Source organism: Aspergillus uvarum (assembly GCF_003184745.1).
Source record: "Aspergillus uvarum CBS 121591 unplaced genomic scaffold BO82scaffold_5, whole genome shotgun sequence".
Taxonomy (NCBI): Eukaryota; Fungi; Ascomycota; class Eurotiomycetes; order Eurotiales; family Aspergillaceae; genus Aspergillus; species Aspergillus uvarum.
In genome coordinates, this window is record NW_020291302.1 from 258,245 (window position 1) to 280,634 (window position 22,390).

At 51.9% G+C, this 22,390-nt stretch overlaps 4 protein-coding genes across 4 annotated transcripts; 2 read left to right on the forward strand and 2 right to left on the reverse strand.

Annotated features, from left to right (window-relative positions):
* Positions 1–122: 122 nt before the first annotated feature.
* On the forward strand, positions 123–6,940 carry mvp1 (sorting nexin Mvp1; the record flags this gene model as incomplete). Its single annotated transcript, XM_025637264.1, has 9 exons — positions 123–174; positions 287–750; positions 790–2,940; positions 2,993–3,685; positions 4,495–4,972; positions 5,049–5,801; positions 5,861–6,003; positions 6,060–6,653; positions 6,731–6,940. 9 exons carry the CDS (start codon positions 123–125, stop codon positions 6,938–6,940), a joined length of 5,538 nt encoding a protein of 1,845 aa, XP_025496062.1.
* A 2,789-nt stretch (positions 6,941–9,729) lies between these two features.
* Positions 9,730–13,189, forward strand: BO82DRAFT_140655 (Na+/H+ antiporter Nha1). The gene has a single exon (XM_025630068.1). It carries the CDS (start codon positions 9,869–9,871, stop codon positions 13,082–13,084), a length of 3,216 nt encoding a protein of 1,071 aa, XP_025496063.1. The 5' UTR covers positions 9,730–9,868; the 3' UTR covers positions 13,085–13,189.
* A 2,180-nt stretch (positions 13,190–15,369) lies between these two features.
* Positions 15,370–16,874, reverse strand: BO82DRAFT_389026 (uncharacterized protein). Its single transcript, XM_025638427.1, has 3 exons — positions 16,630–16,874; positions 16,145–16,575; positions 15,370–16,080 (listed from the first exon to the last, which is right to left on the reverse strand). Exons 1-3 carry the CDS (start codon positions 16,859–16,861, stop codon positions 15,682–15,684), a joined length of 1,062 nt encoding a protein of 353 aa, XP_025496064.1. The 5' UTR covers positions 16,862–16,874; the 3' UTR covers positions 15,370–15,681.
* Positions 16,875–19,244: 2,370 nt separating this feature from the next.
* BO82DRAFT_140668 (uncharacterized protein) lies at positions 19,245–19,835 on the reverse strand. The gene has a single exon (XM_025630069.1). The coding sequence runs from the start codon at positions 19,670–19,672 to the stop codon at positions 19,280–19,282; it is 393 nt and encodes a 130-aa protein (XP_025496065.1). The 5' UTR covers positions 19,673–19,835; the 3' UTR covers positions 19,245–19,279.
* Between the last annotated feature and the right edge of the window lie 2,555 nt (positions 19,836–22,390).

Genomic DNA, 22,390 nt, shown 5'->3' on the forward strand with positions numbered 1-22,390 from the left:
AGAATCTCGAAAACGGTCTTCGCGCAGTTCATGTCCGTCTTTTACATGTTCCTTCCGTTAAATCTCCTACAATCTCCTCTCAGGTGATGAGCTTCTGCTCATCATCTGGAGACTTCCAATTGATGGCCACGGGACATGGCGAACAGAGGGCCATCCACCCCTTCTTTCGCAAAGGTCGTTCTTCTCTTCGTCACTAATTCGTAAATCTCATACAAAGGCTTACTATGAGCAGATCTCGGAGTAGCACCCGACCCAATTCTCCATACCCCCATCAACGATGCTGCAGCGCAACCCCAACTCTCTCACAGCGACAGTGCCCGGCTTATCTTAGAACCCAACACCCCTCCCAATCCCTCCGAATCTTGCGATACATCTCGCGTCCACTCGTTAGCTATGCTCGACCACGACCCAAATTCTGAACGGAGGAAACGAAGGAAGACAGACAAACAGGACCCGGCAGAGACGGCACAGGTTGTGGTCAATCCGTCCTCAACCAAGCCTGGATCTGGGGAGTCACAGCCTAAGACACCGACCAGTCCAGGAAATGAAGATCATTCACGGAGCAATCCTCAGGTTATAATTGCGTCAGGGGAAAGAAAGTCGCCTAGGCAGAAGACAATCAAGCTGAATGCTAATGGGAAATTGTTGTCGTCGCCAGTACCTGCTAAGGTTGAGGACAATCCGAAGAGAGGGAGGAAGAACAAGCGCGGCAAAGCGGCTGAGCAAAAGCCTCAACCTCTTGGGAGCAAGGTTGTCGTTATCAAATATAATGTGGCAGCCAATTCCGAGAATAGGGTCGCCCAGCTCATAGACGACATTATCAGTGGTCGAAAGAAACACATCGCAGCCACAAAGCCCATACTCCCCCCTTCGGCTTCTATACTTAAACAGGAGCAGCCTGCTAAACCAACCCATCCGTTCTTTCTAAAGAAATCATCTCAAAAGGCGAATCACTCCATTACTCAGACGGACGCTCATGACGCAACCCCCGCGAACTCCCAACGAAAAGACACCAAACAAGTTGACTCGACGCCGAGATTTCCCCTCAAATCTAGCTTAAGCTTTTCCAGTTCATCAACACCGACATCATTCGCTAAGCGGCCAAGATATCCCGAAGTCGCGCACCCAATCTGGCCACCTCGTGGCCTCACCCACGTCAGGGGAACACAAGACGTTCTCGAATCCTACAGCCTAGTCAATGGTAACATGAGAGATCTAGGTCAGAAGAAGTCCAAAACCGTTGCGATCAATGTCTCCGACGGCGAAAACGTCCTCTTACGCCGGCTACCCAAGAATCCCTCCGCTGCGTCAGGAATACTGAGAATACCTGGAAGACACGTTGCCAGTGGGAAGATCTTGCAATGCGCTGTCACCAGACAACTCTCCGAACAAGCTTCATCTGCGCAAACGAAGAAGACTACTCTGAATATGACTTGTCACGCTGCCCTCGCCAAACTCCACGCTTCGCTCACCAGTTCCATGTCCGCTTTTGACCTTGGTCTTTGCGACACCTCTAGCTGGACTCAAAAATACGCTCCCCAATCTGCAGAGCAGGTTCTCCAGGCTACGAAGGAAGCCTTTATGCTGCGCGATTGGCTGCAGTATCTCAAGGTCACGGCTGTCGACACAGGCAAACCACAAAAGGACGATGCGGCGAAAAAGAAGACGGAGGAGAGGAAGCGCAAGAAGCGCAAGAAGGACAAGCTGGACGGCTTCATTGTGTCCAGTGAAGAGGAAGCCTCCGAGATGGACGAAATCTCCGGCTCAGATGATGAACTCGCTGCGGACATGACCACCAAGAAGACTGTCGTTCGTGCTGGTGAAATGGCGCTGGGTCCAAAATCTGGGACCGAGAAGACCCGCATATCTAATGTCATCTTGATAAGCGGTCCTTCGGGGTGTGGCAAGACGGCATCGATCCATGCGGTAGCCAAGGAGCTGGACTTTGAGGTGTTCGAAATAAACCCGGGAAATCGTCGGAGCGCCAAGGATATCCTGGACCGTGTAGGTGACATGACACGCAACCATCTGGTCCATCACCATCACACCGATGAGAGTGCATCTGACGGAAGTGGTGCCGAGCCAGTGGGCCCGAAACAGAATAAACTGAAGGGGTTCTTCCAGTCAAACTCAACCGTCACGCCAAAAGCTAAGGCGGCAGCCGAACCAAAATCTTCAACACAGGAATCAGAGGCAAAGCGTTCTCGCAGTCAAAAGCAATCGTTCATACTCCTGGAGGAGGCTGACATCCTTTTCGAAGAGGACAAGGGATTCTGGTCCGGGGTGATGACGCTCATAAGCCAATCGAAACGGCCAATCATTATCACCTGCAACAACGAGAAACTTCTTCCACTCCAAGACATCTCATTTCATGCCATCCTTCGCTACCGACCTCCTCCAAAAGTTCTTGCTGTTGACTATCTCCTTCTCGTGGCTGCCAATGAAGGCCATATGCTTAAACGAGGAGCGGTCGAGAGCCTTTACGATAGCACGGGTCGAGATCTTCGGCGATCTATCATGGAGTTGGATTTCTGGTGCCAGATGGCGATCGGCAGTGAGAAGTCCGGCCTTGACTGGATCCTTGATCGCTGGCCGCGGGGATTGGACCTTGATCCGAACGGTGACCCTCTTCGGGTGCTGAGTCTTAATGCATACGAGCCATTTATGGGTTGGTTTGGGCGCGACATGCTGCAAAGTCACGGACCAGACAGTGAGATTGAACCTCGACTAGAGTCGCTTGCATGGTGGCGGCTTAGCATGCAGGAAACGCAGACCATGAACACTGTCAGGCAGGCTGATTCGTATCATTCGGGCACAAAGCAGGTGAACGCAATGTCCAACGCTGATCGTCTAGAGACGTTATCGCAAAAGTCCAACTTCGCCGATGTACAAAGTGACCTTGATCTTCTCTGCTCCCGCTGCTCACTTGACATGAAGCTGGTAAGCCTCTCTCTTCGTTTCGTATCCTAAAGCTTCGAGTTAACACATTTAGGACACTATGGATCCCTCAATCCCCCCATTACCGGAAAAGCAAAGGACAAACTACACCGAAGGTTATCAATTGCTCTCAGCCGACATCATGTCAGATTACACAGCAATGCCGGCGGCCATGGGCTGCACCTTCGAGACTTTACTAGAGAAGGCTTTCCCGCACGAATATCAAAAGGACAAGCAGTCTCCTGACTTGAAAGCCTCAGATAGAAAGGCTTCAGATTCCGAATCAGAGTATGGCGCAAGGATCCTGAAAGAAGTGAATAAACCCCCCAGTGCTGGTCCCGGCCGTGCTGAATTCAATGCGGCCTTCGAGCCTATGACGCGGGCGGATTATATCTTCCCCATGCCTACTGGCCGTTTGGCACCTTCATTTGAGAACGGAATGCGCCCCATTGCTGAGGATCTAGGGCCGTATATCCGAGGAATCATGGCCTATGACATCCGCTTGGCACACCGTCGGCTACAGTTGGGTGAGATTCTTTCCAGTGAGGGGAAAGGGGCCAAGCGCACACGACAGACCCGAGCCAGTCGAGCAGCGCTTGAAGGGGGTGACAAAGCATATACTCGCAAGGAGAGATGGTTTCCGTCGGACGCCAATCCGTCGCTGGTGTTCGCGACGGGCAAGCAGGAATGGCAGGAGATCCTGGCGCGGAAGGGCTACTTTGTTGTATCGCCTCCTGGGGAAGCTCGGGTGGAATGCAATGATCGGTCATCGGAGAGCTCGAGCGAGGGAGGCATATAGAGTAGGTTAGCGAAGCGACGCGACAGCGTTCGATGCGCGGAGACGACTGCAGGGCAGAGCTCGGCGATTCGGCAATTGATCCCCAGAACCTATATTTTTATTTAGTGTATATAACTTAGAGCAATGTATGAGTAGCTCAATATTTACAAAATTTCTTTTGCTAGCAGTATTTGACATTGCGGTGTAGAGAGACGTACCTCAATTATTTTTTTTTGTTTTTCTTTACCTTGTAGCTGGTTCGTATGAGCGGGGTGTGGGCAAGGATGGATGATGGATGGAGCTCGGAAATGGCTGAGGAGGGATTAGCGGTTCCCGCAGTGGATCGGCGAGGGCGACATCCATTCCATCCATTCAGTTCTCCTTCGCAAACGCGTTTCCTTATCACCTCCCTCCCTCTCCCTCTCCACCTTTGCTCTAGCAACCACAACAAACCCTCCAACCTCCAACCTCCAACCTCAATCTCCCTCTGTGGCAGAGAAGAAGAAGAGCAGGATCTTTTCTCTCTTTCCCCCCTCTCCTAATGTCGGTGTGCGCACTGTAACAGTCTTGTCACTAGTATTATATTAGCTTGTTTTCCTCCTCCTCCCTTATCAGCCTCCTTCGCTCGCTACCGCCTCCGACCGCACTCCGCTTCGTCATTGCCTTGGCCTCCTGCGACATCAACAACCCTCCCAACCATCACCACCACTCATCCCAAACCCGACCATTCGCCCTCTCTCTGTTGACCTTCCATGTCGCTTTTTGGCACATCCCCCGAGGATTCGGCGCTGGGTAATTCCGCGCAGAGATCCAAGTCATCCCTTTTCGCAGACGAACCCTCCTTCGGTGGGGACACAGGAAATGCGGGTTCCTCCTCCCTCTTCGCCGACGACGAGGGCCTGAACTCCGGCTCGCTCTGGGGAAACAGTGTCAACAAACGAACGAAACATCAAATTGTGAAGACTCTCCTGCCGCAAGATGAAGTCCCTGAAGGCTATATCAATGCGTACGATCTGGTACTCAGTGAGGGGGATCGCGTGGGCAGTGGGGTGGGCCTGACTTCCGTCCGCGAGATCCTGTCAAGCAGCGGACTCAGTGCCAGCGATCAGGAGAGAATCCTGAATCTGGTGGTCTCGGGCGATATAGACAGCTCCACTGGCCTAGGGCGTGGCGAGTTCAGCGTGCTTCTGGCCCTCGTGGGCCTAGCGCAGGAAGGGGAGGACCTGACATTCGACGCGGTTGACGATCGACGCAAGAGTGAGTTGTCGCGCATCCCTCCATCCTTTAGACCCAACTCGTGCAGCTAACAGCAGGTGCGCCGCCACTTGAACAGAGCTCCCGCAGCCCAGGTGTTCTTATTTCGACGCATTGCGCGCCAAGCACGAAACTGCTACATCGGGGCAGTCGTCGCAACAAGACCGTCCCACTACGCCTCCTGCCCCCGCCACCCCGCCGCCAGAGCCAAGCTCAACTCATTCACGACAGTCCGCCCGTGGGTCCATGGGCAGTCTTGAAGCCGATCCATGGGGAAGCCCTCAGCTGCATCGAGGACACGCCCATGCCCAAACCGAATCCGAGCACCCCGTCCTGAATGGTTATGGCAGCGTACGATCCGGGACCAATGCATGGGCGAGCAGAGCCAGTGATACCAGCGGCCCGCAGGATGCGTCAGAGAATTCCCATCCCAATGGAGGGGCGGGTTTAGGTCCTTCTGCTAACCCCGGCTTTGGATGGGGAGATAACATGGGAAATACCTCGGATGGACATGGATTGGGAGGGCCAGTCCGAGCTGGACTTGGAGGCTTTGGCCCACCCGGGAGCGACCAAGGCGACTCCAATCCCCGTCGCCGGTCCCTAGGCATCGGTAGAGTTACAAATACCCGTATGGAGGAGGTGATCACGATCACCCTGCTTCCGGAAAAGGAAGGCATGTTCATGTTTCAGCATCGCAATTATGAAGTCAAATCTGCCCGCAGAGGGAGCACCGTGGTTCGACGGTACAGTGACTTCGTGTGGCTCCTGGACTGCCTCCACAAACGCTATCCGTTCCGCCAATTGCCACTGCTGCCGCCGAAGAGGATTTCAGGTACGTTCAAATTGAGGCTTGCTACAAGCTGTCCTCCAAGCTTACACACCTTTCCCAAGTCAATGGCACTCACCTTTCAGCGGACTCCAATTCCTTCCTGGAAAAACGTCGTAGGGGACTTGTACGATTTACGAATGCGCTCGTTCGGCACCCGGTCTTGAGCCAGGAGCAACTGGTGGTCATGTTTTTGACGGTTCCGACAGTAGGTTTTAGGGATTCGTTATAGTCGAAGCGGTGGATGATCTGACACTGGGACAGGAACTTTCGGTGTGGCGTAAACAGGCGACCATTTCAGTGCAGGACGAATTTGCGGGCCGAGCCCTACCTGCCGATCTTGAAGACTCGCTCCCCTCCAACTTAACCGACCTGTTCGATACGGTCCGCAGTGGGGTCAAACGGTCGGCAGAGGTGTACATCAACCTGTGCACGCTGTTGGAGCGGTTAGCGAAGCGCAACGAGGGGCTTGCTGCCGATCACCTGCGGTTCTCTCTGGCGCTGCAGTCGCTGACCGAGGTGACACGCGACACCTACGCAGTGGATACGAACGATGTGCCGTTGCTCAACGAGGGAATCAAGGCCACTGCACGGCATCTGTCGGCGAGCCAGAGTCTGCTGGAGGATGAGGCTCGGGCTTGGGAGGATGGGATGTTGGAGGACCTCAAGCGCCAACGCGACTGTCTGGTCAGTGTGCGAGAGATGTTTGATCGGCGGGACCGATATGCTCGTAACAACATCCCCCAATTGGAGCATCGCATTGAGAACAACGAGCGCAAGCTGCAGGAGCTGCGGGCCCGGCCCCAGAACACGGCCAAACCAGGCGAAATCGAAAAAGTGGAAGAAGCTATCTTCAAGGTATGTAGAAATGTTCATTCTTGAGTCAGTGGTCCAGACTGGGATGGCTAACCCGGTTGCCTCGTCGGGGATTGCAGGACAAGGAATCGATTGTGCAACAACACGCACGTGGGGTGTTTATCAAAGAGTGCATTCGGGATGAACTCGTGTTTTTCCAGCAAAGTCAGTATCACATCAGCCGGCTGCATCAAGATTGGAGTCAGGAGCGGGTCAAGTACTCGGAGCTGCAGGCGGACAACTGGCGGTCACTCAGCGATCAAGTGGAGGGCATGCCTTTAGGGGACTGATGCACTGATGCACGTGTCAATTACTGGCACTGAACATTGCTTTTTCTTCTTCTCTGTTTTTTTTTTGGCCTTAAATTCTTGCGCTGTGCCTCCTGTCTACTGTATCTCAAATGATTTTTTCTTTACTCGCGCTATCCTGCCGAAGTGATTTTTGATCGTGGTTTTCCTGCAGCGACTCTAGCCCCCTGTACGCATCCCTGTTTAGCAGACGAACCTACCGCCTGCAGAGTGTTAATTTTAGGTTTTTTTCTTCTGGACAGTTGAACGGTTGCCGTTTTGGACACCTTGCTCTGAGATCACGGGTTGGACACATGGTTGGGTTGCTCGCTTGGTTGGGAGTGACCTGCAGGAGACATTGCATGCTGGGCCCGGCCAAATCAGGCGTACCGTGCTGTTAGTGTGAGGTATCTGCTTGACCACATCTGTTCAGCAAGTGCCGACCAGTTGAGTCTCTTCTCTGCTATTACGTGGAGGTAATCAAGATACATGTAATGCTTGTTCTTTTTTTCTTTTTTGTGATCAACCGGGTAAACATATATACTAGGAAACCGGCGCGGGCGGCCCTAGTGACTTTAGGTAGGAATCAAGGCATTGGCAAGGCTGTGAGTATGAGCAGTGTTTGCCGTCTGTCATGCTGCGCCTTTGAGCAAGCAAGCAACCACCTGGCAAGCCTGCCAGTGATCTCAAGCGTATGAATGGGAAGTACAGGAAGTTATTCCGAGTAGTCTCCGGTCTCTCGTGATGGGGGGAAGGGAGGAAGGCGGTTAGTCAGGGTCGGGAAGTCGGCAAGTCGGGATGAACGAATCGCCGACTGGGTCGAGTCAAAGTGGAGACGGCCGGCCGTGCGCTAATCCCAAAAAAGGGCAAGCCCAGCTCCGCCGCTTGCCCCTGACCGCCAATAAAGACCGGCAGAAAGCGAGCCGGGAGCATTTGCAGCCTTGCAAGGCTGGGCAACGATGGCTTTTCTGGCTGTTGCGGTTAACTTAGTCTTATTCTGTGTTTAGCCTCGGGGCTAGTCTCTTCCTGCACGGCAGGTTTGGAGGGTTGTGTCGTCATGGCCATGATTGGCACCATGTGGGTTGGTGGTGTGTGAGAGTGTGAGAGTCCATTCAGTCTCAGCTGTCATCCCACAATTGTCCTTTGCCCCCCCCCCCTCCAATGCATTCAAATGCATACTGTACATGCCACCTCTCACACGGGGAAGCACAAAAGGACAGTCCGTCGCAAAAGTCGGATCTGATCTGTACTTCTGTGGAGAAGTTTTAACATGTACCATGTACCATGTACCGTATTACGGTACAGTAGAGTTGTGGTGGATCAGAATTGTTGGCGGGACACGACTGGAAATGTGATGGGTAATCGGATGCGAGCCCTATTGGTGTAGACTCGGTGGAGGGAGTAGTCGAGTTATCATTGGGAGAGGTAAGCTACGGGGTATGTACTATCACAGTAGGTACTGGACTATGGAGTACCTTCTAGTAGTCTCTTCCCTGGTCGGACTTACAGGGGAGAGACTATAGTCAAGACTAGGTACTAGCTTATAGCCTCTTGTACATACAGGAAAGTGTCTCTGGAGCGACATCATGACGAGCTGGATGTATATCAACCCAGCTGCCTCCCGCCTTCATCGGCTCATGGGATTTCATAACTCCACAACCAACCATTACTAGGTACCGAGTCAGTGCGACCATAACTGGAATCCTAATCAGAATAGTGGAGTCCCGCCAATTGCCAAGCCTCCTCACCTTCGTCCGTTCCGCGACGAGGGAGCGGTTCAGCGCTCCAAGCTGTGAAGAAAGTCAGATTGCACGGATTTCCCCGCCGACCGTCGGCCTTCTTTCCCTGGCTCGTCGTCATCAGTCTTGGGTCAGTCTTGGAAAGGCAGCAAATCTCCGAATCATATTCCCACGCCACGCCCAGCTCGTGCCCAGAACTTGGCTTGCTTCTCTTGCTTCAATCCCTCCAATTTCCTCCAGTTCCTCCCTCCTCTCTGGTCGTTCCTCTCGGCTTGGATCGGGTGCCGCTGACTTCGTTTCTGGTACCTGTTTCGCCCTCCAAAACTTACTCTCCCTCCACTTCCTCGTTCGTTTCTTTTCTTTTTTTCCCCTTGTCTTGTTCTTCTCTTCTCTGGCTTGTTTCTCAGACCTGTGTCTTAGCCCTCTCCCTCTCCTCCATCTTCTGATTTCATTCCGTGCTTTCCGTATTCTTGGGAAAAGCTTCGAATTGTCTGGTGGAGTCTTCCAGGTTGGACTATCCGGTTTCCAGAATCGGTAAGTTCAGTCATCCTTCCTCTCGTTCTCCCAATCCGGCAGGCTTTCCTTTGGCCGCTCGCCGCCCGCGCCTCTTCCCCATTCCTCGCCCTGCGCGATCTTCCCTCCTCTTCTCCCACTTGAGAAAACACTCGGACCAATGCTTTTTCTTTCATTCCCAATTTCTTGTTTATTTCTTTCCCTTTTCCTCGTTTCCGGAAACTAATCGCACGTTCTGCTCGCCCTCGATAGGAATCCTCTCCTCTCCCCTCCCATCCCACTCCCATACTCTCGATCCCCCTTGCAGGTGACGACGCCCACGAGGCCCTCGACAGGAAAACTCCGTCTTGGGATTTTCTCCGCTTTCGCCTGTCATCGTTTCGGGCCGCATATCATTTGATTTCCTTAAAGGCATGCGGAAATTCGGCGTGCGTCCACCTTAAGCGGCGGGTTTCCCCTTGTTAGAGCGCATCCAGGTCCCGATCGGCGGAAGCTCCTCCGAGATCCTCAATCACAACCTGGTTTCGCGGCGCATCGACCTCGAACGCACGAGCGCCCCGGGGAGGAAAAGGAAATCTGGTACAACAAGCAATCTAATCGCTTAATCTGACCAACAAACAACAAGTTTTACTGGGATAGCGCTTCTCGATCTCGTGCGCTTCCCCCCGCCGTCGCAGTCATGGCGTGGGATCATTTGGATATTGATAAGCCCCATCTGGCGTACATGATCCTGGGTGGGTTCACCAGTCTGTTCATGTTATGTTCGCTCTTCGTCAAGGAGAAGCTGTACATCGGTGAAGCCACCGTTGCCACGCTGTGTGGTATCATCTTCGGGCCTCATGCAGCCAACCTCTTCAACCCCATGTCCTGGGGCAATGTCGACAAGATCACGCTGGAATGCTCGCGCATTGTCCTGGTCGTCCAGTGCTTTGCCGTTGGAGTCGAATTGCCCAAGGCCTACATGGAACGGCACTGGAAGTCGGTGTTTTTGCTGCTGGTGCCCGTCATGACCTGGGGCTGGCTGGTCACGAGTCTGTTCATCTGGTGGATGGTGCCGCCCCTCTCGTGGCTCGAGAGTCTGATCTGCGCGTCCTGTGTCACCGCCACGGATCCCGTCCTCGCCTCCTCCGTCGTCGGTAAAGGTAAATTCGCCCGCCGAGTGCCCAAGCACTTGCGAGACCTGTTATCCGCCGAGTCCGGCTGCAACGACGGCATGGCCTTTCCGTTTATTTATCTGGGTTACTACATCTGGCGCTATCGCCCCCATGCGGGCGAGGTGTCGCTGCATTGGTTCTGTGTCACCATCCTGTACGAGTGTATTTTTGGCGCGGTCTACGGGTTTATCATTGGGTATCTGGCCCGGCACGCGATTAAGCTCGCCGAACGGAAGGGGCTGATCGATCGCGAAAGTTTCCTGGTCTTCTACTTCGTGCTGGCCGTCTTCTGCGCCGGCTCAGGCAGTCTACTGGGCATGGACGACCTCCTGATCGGCTTTGCCGCCGGTGTGGGCTTCAGTAATGATGGATGGTTTACGGAGAAGACAGAGGAGTCCCACGTCTCCAACGTCATCGACTTGCTACTCAACTTGGCGTATTTTGTGTATTTTGGATCGATCATTCCCTGGGAGGATTACAACAATACATCGATTGGTCTGCAGCCCTGGCGACTGGTTGTGATAGCGATCCTGGTCATTTTCTTCCGTCGCATTCCGATCATGCTGATATTGAAACCGATTATACCCGATGTGAAAACGTGGCGCGAGGCATTGTTTGCTGGCCACTTCGGGCCGATTGGTGTCGGTGCGATCTTTGCGTCGATCTTAGCACGGGCCGAATTGGAGGGGCATGGCACCAGTCCGTTAGGAGAATCAGAGCTTCCGGCGGCTGGTTCTTCAAATTACTATATTATTCAGCTCATCTGGCCGATTACGACCTTCATGGTCATTTCCTCGATTTTGGTTCACGGCTCCTCCATCGCCGTCTTTACGCTCGGCAAGCGGATCAACACTCTGACCATCACGTTGTCCTACACCACCGCCAATGAGGAGGGCCCCTCCTGGATGAACCGTCTGCCGCGGGTGCAATCCATCGCCAAGGGTTCTATGTCCTTCCGCAAACCGGACGAGGATGAATCATCCAACGAACCCGATTATCCTCCGGGTACGCTGCCTCCCATTGGGGTTCCGGGTAACTTCTTGCGTCGCCAGAAGGAAGATGAGACGGATCCGGCACGTGCCCGGTCGACCAGTAGGACCCGTAGGAGACGCCGCAGACGCAACGACGGAGCGGGCGGTCCCATTAGCCAGTCCGCCATTGCGCCCCAGCGAACAGCAGATACCGAGAAATCCGAGAAGCAAGAAGAAGAACACGAAAAGGAGGAAGAACGCGATAGAATCGAACGGGAATCCTCTCCTCCTAACCGGGAGCGCGATCGCTTCGGCCAAGAGCCGATCATGGAAATTTACCTGGAGGGTCATAACATGATCATGGAGGATGAAGAGGGTAACGTGCTCAAGGTCCAGGACGTCAGTCATATGTCCGCAGAAGAGCAGAAACAGCATATCGAGGAACAGCGGCAGAAGTTACAACAGAACCCGGCCGAGTTTGCTCCCTCTCGCTCACATCCCCACGAGAAGAACGAAGGCGAGGAGATCGAGAAGACCCTGGAAGAAAAGGCCGAACATTCTGTCGAAAAGACTCGAAAGATGATCGGTAACTGGATGAAATTCGGCAAGGGCGGCGATCGTGTCCAGGTGCCCGTTCACACTGACGAGGAGAAGGCTGCAGCCAAGCGTAGGACTGAAAAGGACGCTCACAAGCGCAAGGGCAAGGGCCGCTCCGCTCATGCGTACCAGTTTGGTAACACGATTATTGTCGAGGATGAGGATGGCGAGGTCATCAAGAAGTATTCGATCCCCTCGAAAGAAAAGCCTAAGCCTGAGGGCAATGCTCCGGTTCGACGAGGACTGACCCGGATGGGAACCTGGTTCGGCATGGAGGAAGAGGGTGAAAGCTCGCAAGCGGCCCGGAAGGCAGCGCAGGACGAATGGCTGGCAGATGACGGTCTGCGTTTCACCCTGGCTGACGATGGCGACATCGGAAAGCGCGGCATCGAACACAAGGGTCGTCGCATGACCAAGCATGAATTCGCCCAACAGATCCGCAACCTGGGCCCCAAGGCTCGTCGCGATGTGGTGGAGGAAACCGATGCTCCGGAGCGGGTGAAGAACGTTGCGCGCCAGGAGGCCGAAAAGGCCGAAGAGCAAGAGCAAGAGCGCCGCAAGTCGGATCCCGGTGTTGCACCCTCAGTCCCCGTCTTCGACGATGATTCCGAATCCGAGACTGACCTCAGCGACGATGAGTCGGGCCATGGCGTTCCCGGCGACAACATCGCCGCGTCTCTGGCCCGGTTCAGTCGTGGTACCGCCGCGGATGAGCGGCGTTCCCGCCATCAGAGCCCGACGTCGTTGTCTCCGAAGACGCAAGCTCGATCGCGCAGAGATTCCGAGGATGACGGCACCGAGCGTGTGCCGCCGTCTCAATTACGGGAAGCGGCTGGTCTCGCCCGTCCGCCTCAGCAGGCCGATGACGATACGGGCGAAACGCCCGCCGAGCGACGTCGTCGTTTGGCTGCGCTGGGTGAAATCAACAATTCGGATGATTCGGATGACTCCGATACTCCGGTGGATGAAGTGGATGAATCCGACAGCGAGAACAACGGCGCAAACCAGAGCCGGGTGCAATTTGCCGACGGCACCAAGGACAGTCGCCAGCAGTCATTCAACGGCGGTAGCTCGGGTGAAGCCCAGGATACGGGGTCGACCTACTCGCGCCACAGCCGCAGTGCCAGCCGTCGCAGCATCTCTTGGGGAGGCGAGAAGGGACGAGAGACATGATAAACGATCAAGAAAAAGAGGGGAAAACGAGAGAGGGGTTGTTGTTCACTGGTCAAAGAGAGAGGGGGTAAAAAAAGGGGGGAGAAGAAGGCGGTGAACGGACCCCGAGGGATCCACGATCCACGTTGCTGCTTGTGCTGCCTTGGAGACGATGGCCTAGCTTGATTCCTTGCATTGAGCGAGCATTGGATTGCATGCATTTGCGTGGTGATGTTTCTTTCCTGCCTCTTTCCTTTCTTGTGTATAGAGCAAGATTCACTTGTTTTTCTTTTGTGTAACTTACTTCCTACCCGGTTGATCCGGTCTTACTCAGGACGGGGGGAGTTTCGACCTGTGACTAGAGGGTTGATTTCCGATGTGATGAGTATGGAGTACATAGATAATCGCATAATGGTATTGTTTGGCTACTGGATTGTGTGTCTGATAGGAATGACTCTGTAGATATTCCGTAGATTTGCGTCAGCTATACTTTTATGGCAGATAGCAGGTCAAAGTTCTTCTGCTCATGTTGATCCATGAAATGCATCCTTTCAATTGCCGGGTTGTCAATATGTGTAGAAATGCCCCTGCTTATCATATGTCTCAAAAGGAATCCATGACTATGATCTACACAACTTCACTGCTCTCATACTATTCCAGTTGCCGCATCTTCTTAAGCCCGGTACGCCACAAGTGAACGTCCGCGTTGTCTGCCATCACCAGGAGCAGTCTGGGGAGGGGGGAAGCGATCGGGGCATTGAGTGTTGAGCTGCAGCTAAACATGATTGATCGAGGGTCCAGAGTTCCGGGGCCAGGTACAGTATGCACACGGATTTGAACCAGACATGTACTGTACCTGATCCCAGTAACCCTGAGCCTCCAGAGTGGCGGGCACCGGCAAGCCTTTAATTATATCCATCCAATGCTTAACTCGGATGCTGGACATTGATGTAGACCTTTAACTTCATTACTACTGTAAAAAATCAAGTTCAAAGAGAAAGGGGCATCATGCATACATTCAAGATACCAGCGACTAAGACGAGAAGATCCTTCAAAGCCGATCCGACTTTTTTGCAGAGGTGAAGATCTGAAAGAAAGACACTGGCACTAACTCCAGCATTTGGGCCACGCTTCTACCCTGTTAGTATCGGTAGGTCTGTTATTGTATCGTCTGTAGATAGGGTTGTGGGCCCTGTCGTCGGGTAGATGCTTCATTAACCTGGGTCATACATAGATGTATCGTCGGCGCCCAATTGACATCGGCGGGTTGGATAGCCGAGCCCTTGTATATGCTCGTCGACCACTAAGATATTTGCTGGTATGATTGAAAATACCGATGCTCCTGCTAGAGCGTGTGCTGCCGTCGATTACGGGTTCTGCTCATGGAGAGGTGGAATGACGCGTGGGCCACTTGAACGAGGTCAGCCTCAATCATCTGTAATGATTGCGATGGGTATGGTTCTAGTCTTAACGCTTGTCATTCTGCCGCGATAATACTGGCCAATCGCTGACTTTGGTTCCTCTAGATTCTTTCTTTGGGGTGCCTCACACTCTGTTGGCTGGGATCGGATATCAGAATCGATCGAACATTAGCACAGAATTGCTGGCCGACTTTGAATCAGGGTTAGGTTCGTTAGAACCTTTATCCGAACCATGCGCAGGGAATCATGCGGAGACCATGCTTGGACACCGTTCTTTCATGGCCGTCCGCTGCTCAGTCGCGAGCAGATGGCTGAGAAGAATGGAGAGCAGGTATGGACGAAGACATTGATTTTGGTGCTGCAAGCCCGGTAAGCCCCCCCCCCCCCCCTCCCACTAGACTTTTTGGTATTAAAAAGTCGACTGGTGCGTGTGTTCCTAAGCTTTATCTTCTAAAATATCTATTCCTACTGCATCAATCCGCAATCTTTACAACTTTCTTGCAGAGTAAGATGTGTACATTAATATGTGTTTAAGACTCTGATCCCCCTTCTTATTCCTATTTTTAAAAATAAATTTACTAAAAGTCCTGTTGATCTTTCTGTCTACTTCTAGTCGGCCTTTATAAACTTCTGCTGGTTTGTCTCTATACCTTCCCTTTATTTATTGGGCCTTTTGCGCGTGCTGCAGCCTCTACTCTCCAAATATAAAAAGAGGAAGATTAGACATGCTTCAGCCTTGCTAAGCGGTACTACTCAGGTCAACACCTTATATCTCTTTTTTCTTCTGTCAGTACGTCTCTTCCTTTTAGGCCGACTCGTAGTCCTCAAGCTCTGTTCTGTTTCTTCTCACAATAGAAACACTTGCAAAAATCATCATTTGAGTTCATTCAGAATAAGTCTCAAGCAGAAAACTAATATGAGTCGGTAGAACAAGAGCTAACAAGACCCATAATCTTGGACTTGGAGAACCAGGGAAGAGAAGTGGAGAAAAAGGCCTATGATAAGGACCTTCAGCAACCTCTTCTTCACAACAACCACTACCGAAGCCTGCCTGCACCCTACCAAAGAGAATTCCTAGTTTCAATCCAAGCCCACAGCCCACCTCTTTCGTTTCAGATAATAACCTAGTCCGATCACCAGTCGGATGAGTGCCCCTTGCAACGTCATGCTCGTTTTGCATGCTGCCCGAAGGAACATTCAATCTAGACCCATCAGGCGAATTTCCGTTCCCAAGACCGATTCAATGTCTTCGAACAGGTCGAGAATGTGAGTGAAGTACCCGGTGTGGCCTATCTCGTCGCCCCCCAAAGCCATGCCCCATACTCCGCCCTGATGATCACATACAAGGGCTCCGGAATCCCCAGGGCCGATCACAGGTTTGCCAGTTTGGCTGTTGTGACTGATAAAACTGTGTTCATGAGTTACGACGATGTTACCAGCCTCATCTTCCGCTACTCTGGCAAGCAGAAGACCGTTGTACTGACCCTCCGTCCACCCTGCGGTATGGCCGAGTTTGAAAATCCGGAGTTCGTGGGGAGGAGAAGCAACGGTGGCAAGCGTGGTGAAACGGTGCGAATAAGTTTTCAAGTCCGATGACTACAGAGAAGTGTTAGCACAAGAAAGTTTAGAGATAGGGATCATGGATTTGGAGATAACCCACCGTGTTATGGCCTGTAGCCCGGCCCACAAGGCGGATGAGAGCCCAATCCATAATTGAAGGACGCGTTGTCTTCGGATCCTTGATCTTGATGGTAGTGAGATGCTTGTTTCGGAGGCCCGAGCCGGCAAACACCTGTCCCAAGCGAAACTTTCCCTTCTTTTTGTCCGTCTCCAACCCGTCTATCTCCGATTGAAGTCCCTCCATTTCTCGTTTCACCCGTCTCCACGTACGCTCGTCCGGCGAACCGTAGCCTACTCTATTTACCTGATCTAGCTCGACCATCTGGTAGACAGGGTTTTTCTGGCGCTCCTCTAAGCCCCTTTTCTTGCTCCGGATCTTTTCATTGACTTCGCTGACAGAGGGACTGTCTACCCACAGTAAAGCTTTGTCGTCACTTAGGGCAATACCGTGTTGGCGAAAGCGATCATAAACTAGAAGCATATTGTCAACAAACCTTTTCTCCTTTCGGAAGCATAGTTACTTACCGCGTTTATTCTCAGATGGGATGTCCGCCTGATCAGGAACCGGGAGGACACAGTGCATGCACGTCAACACCATGGGCAACCACTGTTGGGTTTTTGGATTCTGTACTTCTACGTAAGCACCAAGAGTTGAACGGTGATTCGCCTCGTTGCTTAGTGATAGGCTCATTCCAATCCTGGCAGCTCCATTTCCGCTCATGCGGTCCATTGCTGGTCCCACGTAGTCTTCTAGCATAAGCCGCGAGGAGTTTTTCTGGATAAGCACGCCAACCTGCGTGAGGCCGAAAGCTTTCAGAATATCTACAAGATTCTCTCGCGCGTGAGTCCAATTGCGGGCCTCGTTGTGATCGACACCCATGATCACCATTGGACACATCGAGCTCTTCGAAATTCCGATCTGGTGGCAACTAATGGTGTTGACGCCACGCAGAGAAACCTTGCGTTCGATTTTGTCCAGGACCTCATTCCACTTATGGAAAATCGGGTCCGACGGAGTACAAGGGGCGAAGGAGAGGGGTTTAAAAAACCGGGGATCGAGCATCTCCACCGCGATGTTGTTGACGCCCTGCTGGTGGAGATACTCACGGATCTTGCGTGTAAATCCAATCCAGGATTGACCAAGTTGCACCTTGGTGGCCAGAAGCTTGCAGGTAAATTTCGACGCACTGCTGCTATCGTGCGCTGAGGTGCGGTAACAAAACTGGATCTCTCCGATCCTGATGCCTTCCCGGCGACCCAGATTGTCGATCCCATCCATCAAGGAGGCCTGCTTGTCATCTGGAATGGGCGAGCGTCCAGGTTTAGGCAAGGATGTGTGGCAGGGAGGCTCTGGTAAATAGGGGCCTCCAGCACGTAAATCTTCCTCGACGAAACCGTCCCACGCGCGTGTACTACTGTCGCTCGAAGAACGACCTGTACGCCGCGATCGAACACTCTGAGAGTCACTGGCACGCCGATATACAGGCGACGCGTAGGTTATTTCCGTTTGAATTGGTGGAAAAACCAGGGGATTCGCCACCAAGGCCATAGTGGCGACGGCCTTTTCTGAACTATGTTAGCAGTGTCACCTGGAGGATCCGAAGATGTCATACCAAGGTCTAAAGATGGTGAGGAGGTGTGTGATCACTTGTCCCTGAATTGGAAGAAGTGGGGAAGGACGCGGGTTGCTGGACGGAAAGGATGAAGGTATTCAGGGAAGTCGGGAAGAGGTCCGACTGGAGAGAAGAGAACGGATCCCAAGGGAGAGCACGGCTGAAATGAAAAGAGATGATTTGGTATCTGAAATGGTGATAGATACTAGGCAAAATGTATGGCAGAGACTTTGGATTAGTAGCTGGTGAGGTCCGAGTTGAAGTGTGGAAAAAGGACTGATGGGAGGACAGATTGTGGAGGAAGAGATGAGGAGAGGTAAGTAGAGAAGAGGAGAAGAGGGAGATAACCTCGTTGCCTATAAAGCTTTTTCCTAAGAGTCACAGCTGGCGTGTTATAGTGAATGTGTTCCAACGAAAATTCACTATACATCCATCATTGTGAAGTAGGGGCCCAGGAACTCGCAAGGGATGATGTCATCAGGAATTGGTATAAGTTAACCAAAAATGGTCATATCAAAACATTATCTGCGAGTGGGCGTCTGCTTGCCTGCTTATCACCTGCTCGGCAGTCTCTGAATCCAGCAATGACTCTCTAACCAGCTCCGGATGGCTTTTTGACAGACTGCAGAATTGGATAAATTTGATAGGTCTGTCTTCAAACTTGACCAGTATTAGATTATTTAGTTGATATTTCAAAGAGGTATATAGAGAATTGCTACACTGTATAATTCTCTGTACTAGTAGCTATATATCGCAAAGATTAGTCTCCCTTTCTGACCGGCTTCCACCGCGAAGCATGTCTAATCTTCCCCCTTTTATATTTGGGGAGTGGAGGCTGCAGCACGCGCAAAAGGCCCAACAAACAAAGGGAAGGCATAGAGATAAAACAGTAGGAGTGTATAAAGGCCGACTAGGCGTAGCCAGAGAGGTCAACAGGATTTTTGATAAACTTGCTCTTAAAAACGGGAACAAGGGGGATCAGAGCCTTTAATACAAATACAGTCAGTAAAAATCTTAGCTAGATCGAAGAAGGGTAAGGAAGGGGAAACAGAAAAAGGAGTATATACAAAAGCTTTTTCGATCTTCAGCAGGAATATTGAGGTTTCCGCTTCCACGTGAGCCGCGCGCGCAGGGAGCGAATCTGCGTATTCTAGAGGGTCGTGGTGGAGGTTGCGAAGAGAGAACGCTTCCATTGCCCGCAGGAATGGCACGGAGGCGTTGAAGTGCATATCCTACTCTGCAGGAAAGTCGTGAAGATTGCGGATTGATGCAGTAGGAAAGGACATTCTGGAAGATGAAGCTGAGGAACACACGCACCAGTCAGTTTTATAATACCAAAAAGTCTAGGGGGGCGCGGGGCTAAATAGAGATGAAATTATAAAATCCCGAGTAGCACCGCTTAGCAAGGCCGACTAGCCTCGCTGGAAAACGTTTGTATAATCCACCAAAGCGTATGCTGTCTCGAGGAGTATCTGTGTCAATATTGTTACCAACGCATGGATCTCGCTGAGAAACAGTCTTTTCGTCTCCGAGTTCACGAATCGACAATGAGAAGTCCTCTGTCAGGAATCTGCGACTTGTTCACTGTCTGCAGTTGTCACTGCTCCCTTTCCTAGTATCTCTCGCCTTGTCTCGATTTTCATTACAGACCACAATATCGTCATATAGACGAGTGTTTGCGACGAACCGCTCAGCGTCATATAACGGGTGCTCAAGAAGTTCAAAACAATCGCACGGCTCACGAGGCCTATGTGAATCGCATCCATGCCCGTGGCTACCAAGTTCGAAGGGGGATGGTGATCTCTGGCTTTGAGGAGGAACAACAGCGCCTTGAAACTCAACAAATTCTCCTGTTTGATTATGGCCACACATGACAATTTATCCAGCAAGGAACTGTGGGCTGAGAAAGGCATACTCATAGTTGCTGATTCAATCACATGTTGTGAATGGACCATATGACGTAGAAAACAACGAAATCCCCGGGCGGAAGCTCACTGCCCCTGCACTACCTTAGCCCTACTACCATCCCCACCTATCACCTCCTCACAAGCAACAACTCGCTTCTTCACTGCAAAGAGCCTGAGAAGGGGAGACTTGTTGCAGGGAACTCAGTGTCTGCAATGCAACGCACATTAGTAATGTGATCCTTCTTCGTGCTCTGAAGCGAAATCCGCTTGCCGACTCTTAAAGCAAGGAGGGAAATCAACTTACTTGGAAAGTGACAAAGGCAAAAAGCTATGAAGGCTTGAATTCGCCTGATAAGCCATTTCCCTTTAGAAAAGTGGCCACTGCCACCGACCAGAGCAAATAGCCGGCATCGCCGGGCAGGAGGCGGAGGTACTGGGAATTCCCCCAGTCTAGGCGGCCAAGCTGCGGCGTTCTGCCACAAACCCACGATACTCGCCCGCGTATTTTTGTCGAATTGTTAGTGTATACCTGTCGTATTGATAATGGACCTCATGGCCATAGCCTTCTTGGTGGCGGCGGACTCGTGCTGCCGCCGCTCTTGCCGCCAAGTTCGTCAAAAAGGGATATGGATTCCCAAAGTAACATGCCAATCTTCGTTCATGTCGTCCGTCCTTCCGTCCCCTCCATCATTCATGTCGGGCTTCTGCCTCTGTTGGCAAGAGGCTGTCCTCCGGCTTTGCACAGTGTAGAAGCCATTCAAGTACTTCTGCGTGAACTTGGGGTGGAGTGCCTCTCTCTTCACCGAGTCTTGGATCTTCCCGGATCTGTCAACCTTCAGGAGTATGTTGGGCTAGGCACACATAGATGTGATTGCAGAAGCGGAAGCTGACGTACCCACAGCATCAACAACGATCACAGTATCTGCTTTCAGTATGTCCATAGAAACATGTGCAAGTTTCATCTCTTCTTGTAGAACTGCATAAGTGACCGGCAAGTGAAGTTTGAACTGAAGGATATGAACCGATAACTAGAGGTTATGGAACCAGCATACATACCATCTTCGAATGGCGGAAACACTTTGCCTTGGCATGTACCGAACGATCTTCGGATAGAGGTCAAGTGGCGAAGTGTCTTGTGCTTGTAGTGCCCATGATGCGAATTGGCAGCCCGAAAGTGGTCAAGAGATGATTGAGAGAAGTCGATATCAATGCAATAGCAGTGTCGGTGTGCAGACATGATGATGTGCTTGCTGCGTGGTAGGTATGTGAAAATGACCGAACGAAGCACCGTACAAGGTCACGACGCGCAAAGTGTGATCTTGAGACATGATAAAGTTCATGTTGCTGTTGCTGCTCTTGCCGTGGTTTTTGTAGCATTCTGCTAATCGCAAACTGCTGAGGCCATGTGCTGCCGAGTTATGTCTGCTCGATTAGCTTTGGCAGATTTTAATTGTATGTTAATACGCCTTCTCTCTGCGCAAGACTAATCTTGCTCACGCATGACAGCTCACCAATGAGCTTACGTGTTGCGGCGACGATGGTAGGAAATCGTCGAAGTCATTTCGATACTGAGGTGGGTGTCTAGCTGGTGAACCCAAATACTGGGCAGGCGAAGACTGTCTCACGGGTTTTGTCAAGCTCTTGGCGGGTGTGTATTCCCTGTATTCCCCGAAGAACTGACTGCGTGGTGGGCGACAAATTAGCAGAATACGCGCGGATTAGAGAAAGAGACACTTACGGGCGTGCACCCACTGGCTCCGAGTTTCTGGGTGCGGCAACAGCAATAAGAGGCGTGGCTGGCCAAACGAGGTGGGGACACGTCAGCCCCTAGTTCAGTCAGCGATGGCATGCTCGCACGACGAGAAACAATCAATGGGCCACGGGGCGCACCCTCCCAAGAAGGCACTTGTCACTAGGGTGGGAATTGACGCTCCGCAACCTGAGACCAACGCAGCCTGGAATTTGGGGCCATTTGTCAATGGCTTCGGGTCCTGCACGTTACAATGGATATTGGACTTTCAAAACGCACTGATAATAGCTTCTGATCTCCCTTTCATATTGACTGGGAACTTGTAAACATTGCAAAGGTTGATTTGAGGAGCAAAGACCGACCTTCAAGTATGGCTATCAGTGCTATTGACTCTGTTCTCTGACAGATACCGCGAACTCGATCTTGATGCTTTAGTCCTTGGCGCCGTGCATCTTCGCGGTCAAGCTTTGAGAGATGACGTGAAGAGTGGCCGAATCTAGGTGCGGAAGAAACGATGGTGGGGGTCAGATATAGCCCTGAGATTCGCAGGCGAGCTTATCGGCAGTCTGAAGAGGCAAGCTCCAGAAATGACAAAGACTAGTGGACGTGGCGATTTGATGGCTCAGTAAGGGGACTCGACGAGCTCCAGGATCTGGTGTGATCGACACATTTTCTCAGGCACTGAAGCTCTTCGAAGTATGCGAGACGGCTGAAAATCTGCAGCCAGAGCCTCATGTCGGGTTCAAGTACGTCTTTTGACTCCACCCAACCTCTACAGCCACATGAGGTAAAATCTGCTGGCTATCACGCAGGCCAACAGCGGCATCAGGCTTTTTGATATAGCCCTGTCGGAGGAATACGTGAAAGATTGGTACACTGCACTGCATTCCGAACCATTAGCCATACATCAACAAGATAAATCCCGAATCTGATGAACAGACGACGGCGGAGACACATTACCCAGATAAATTTATTTCTCGTGTTTATACTCCAGATTTTCAAAAGAAAACGGGATC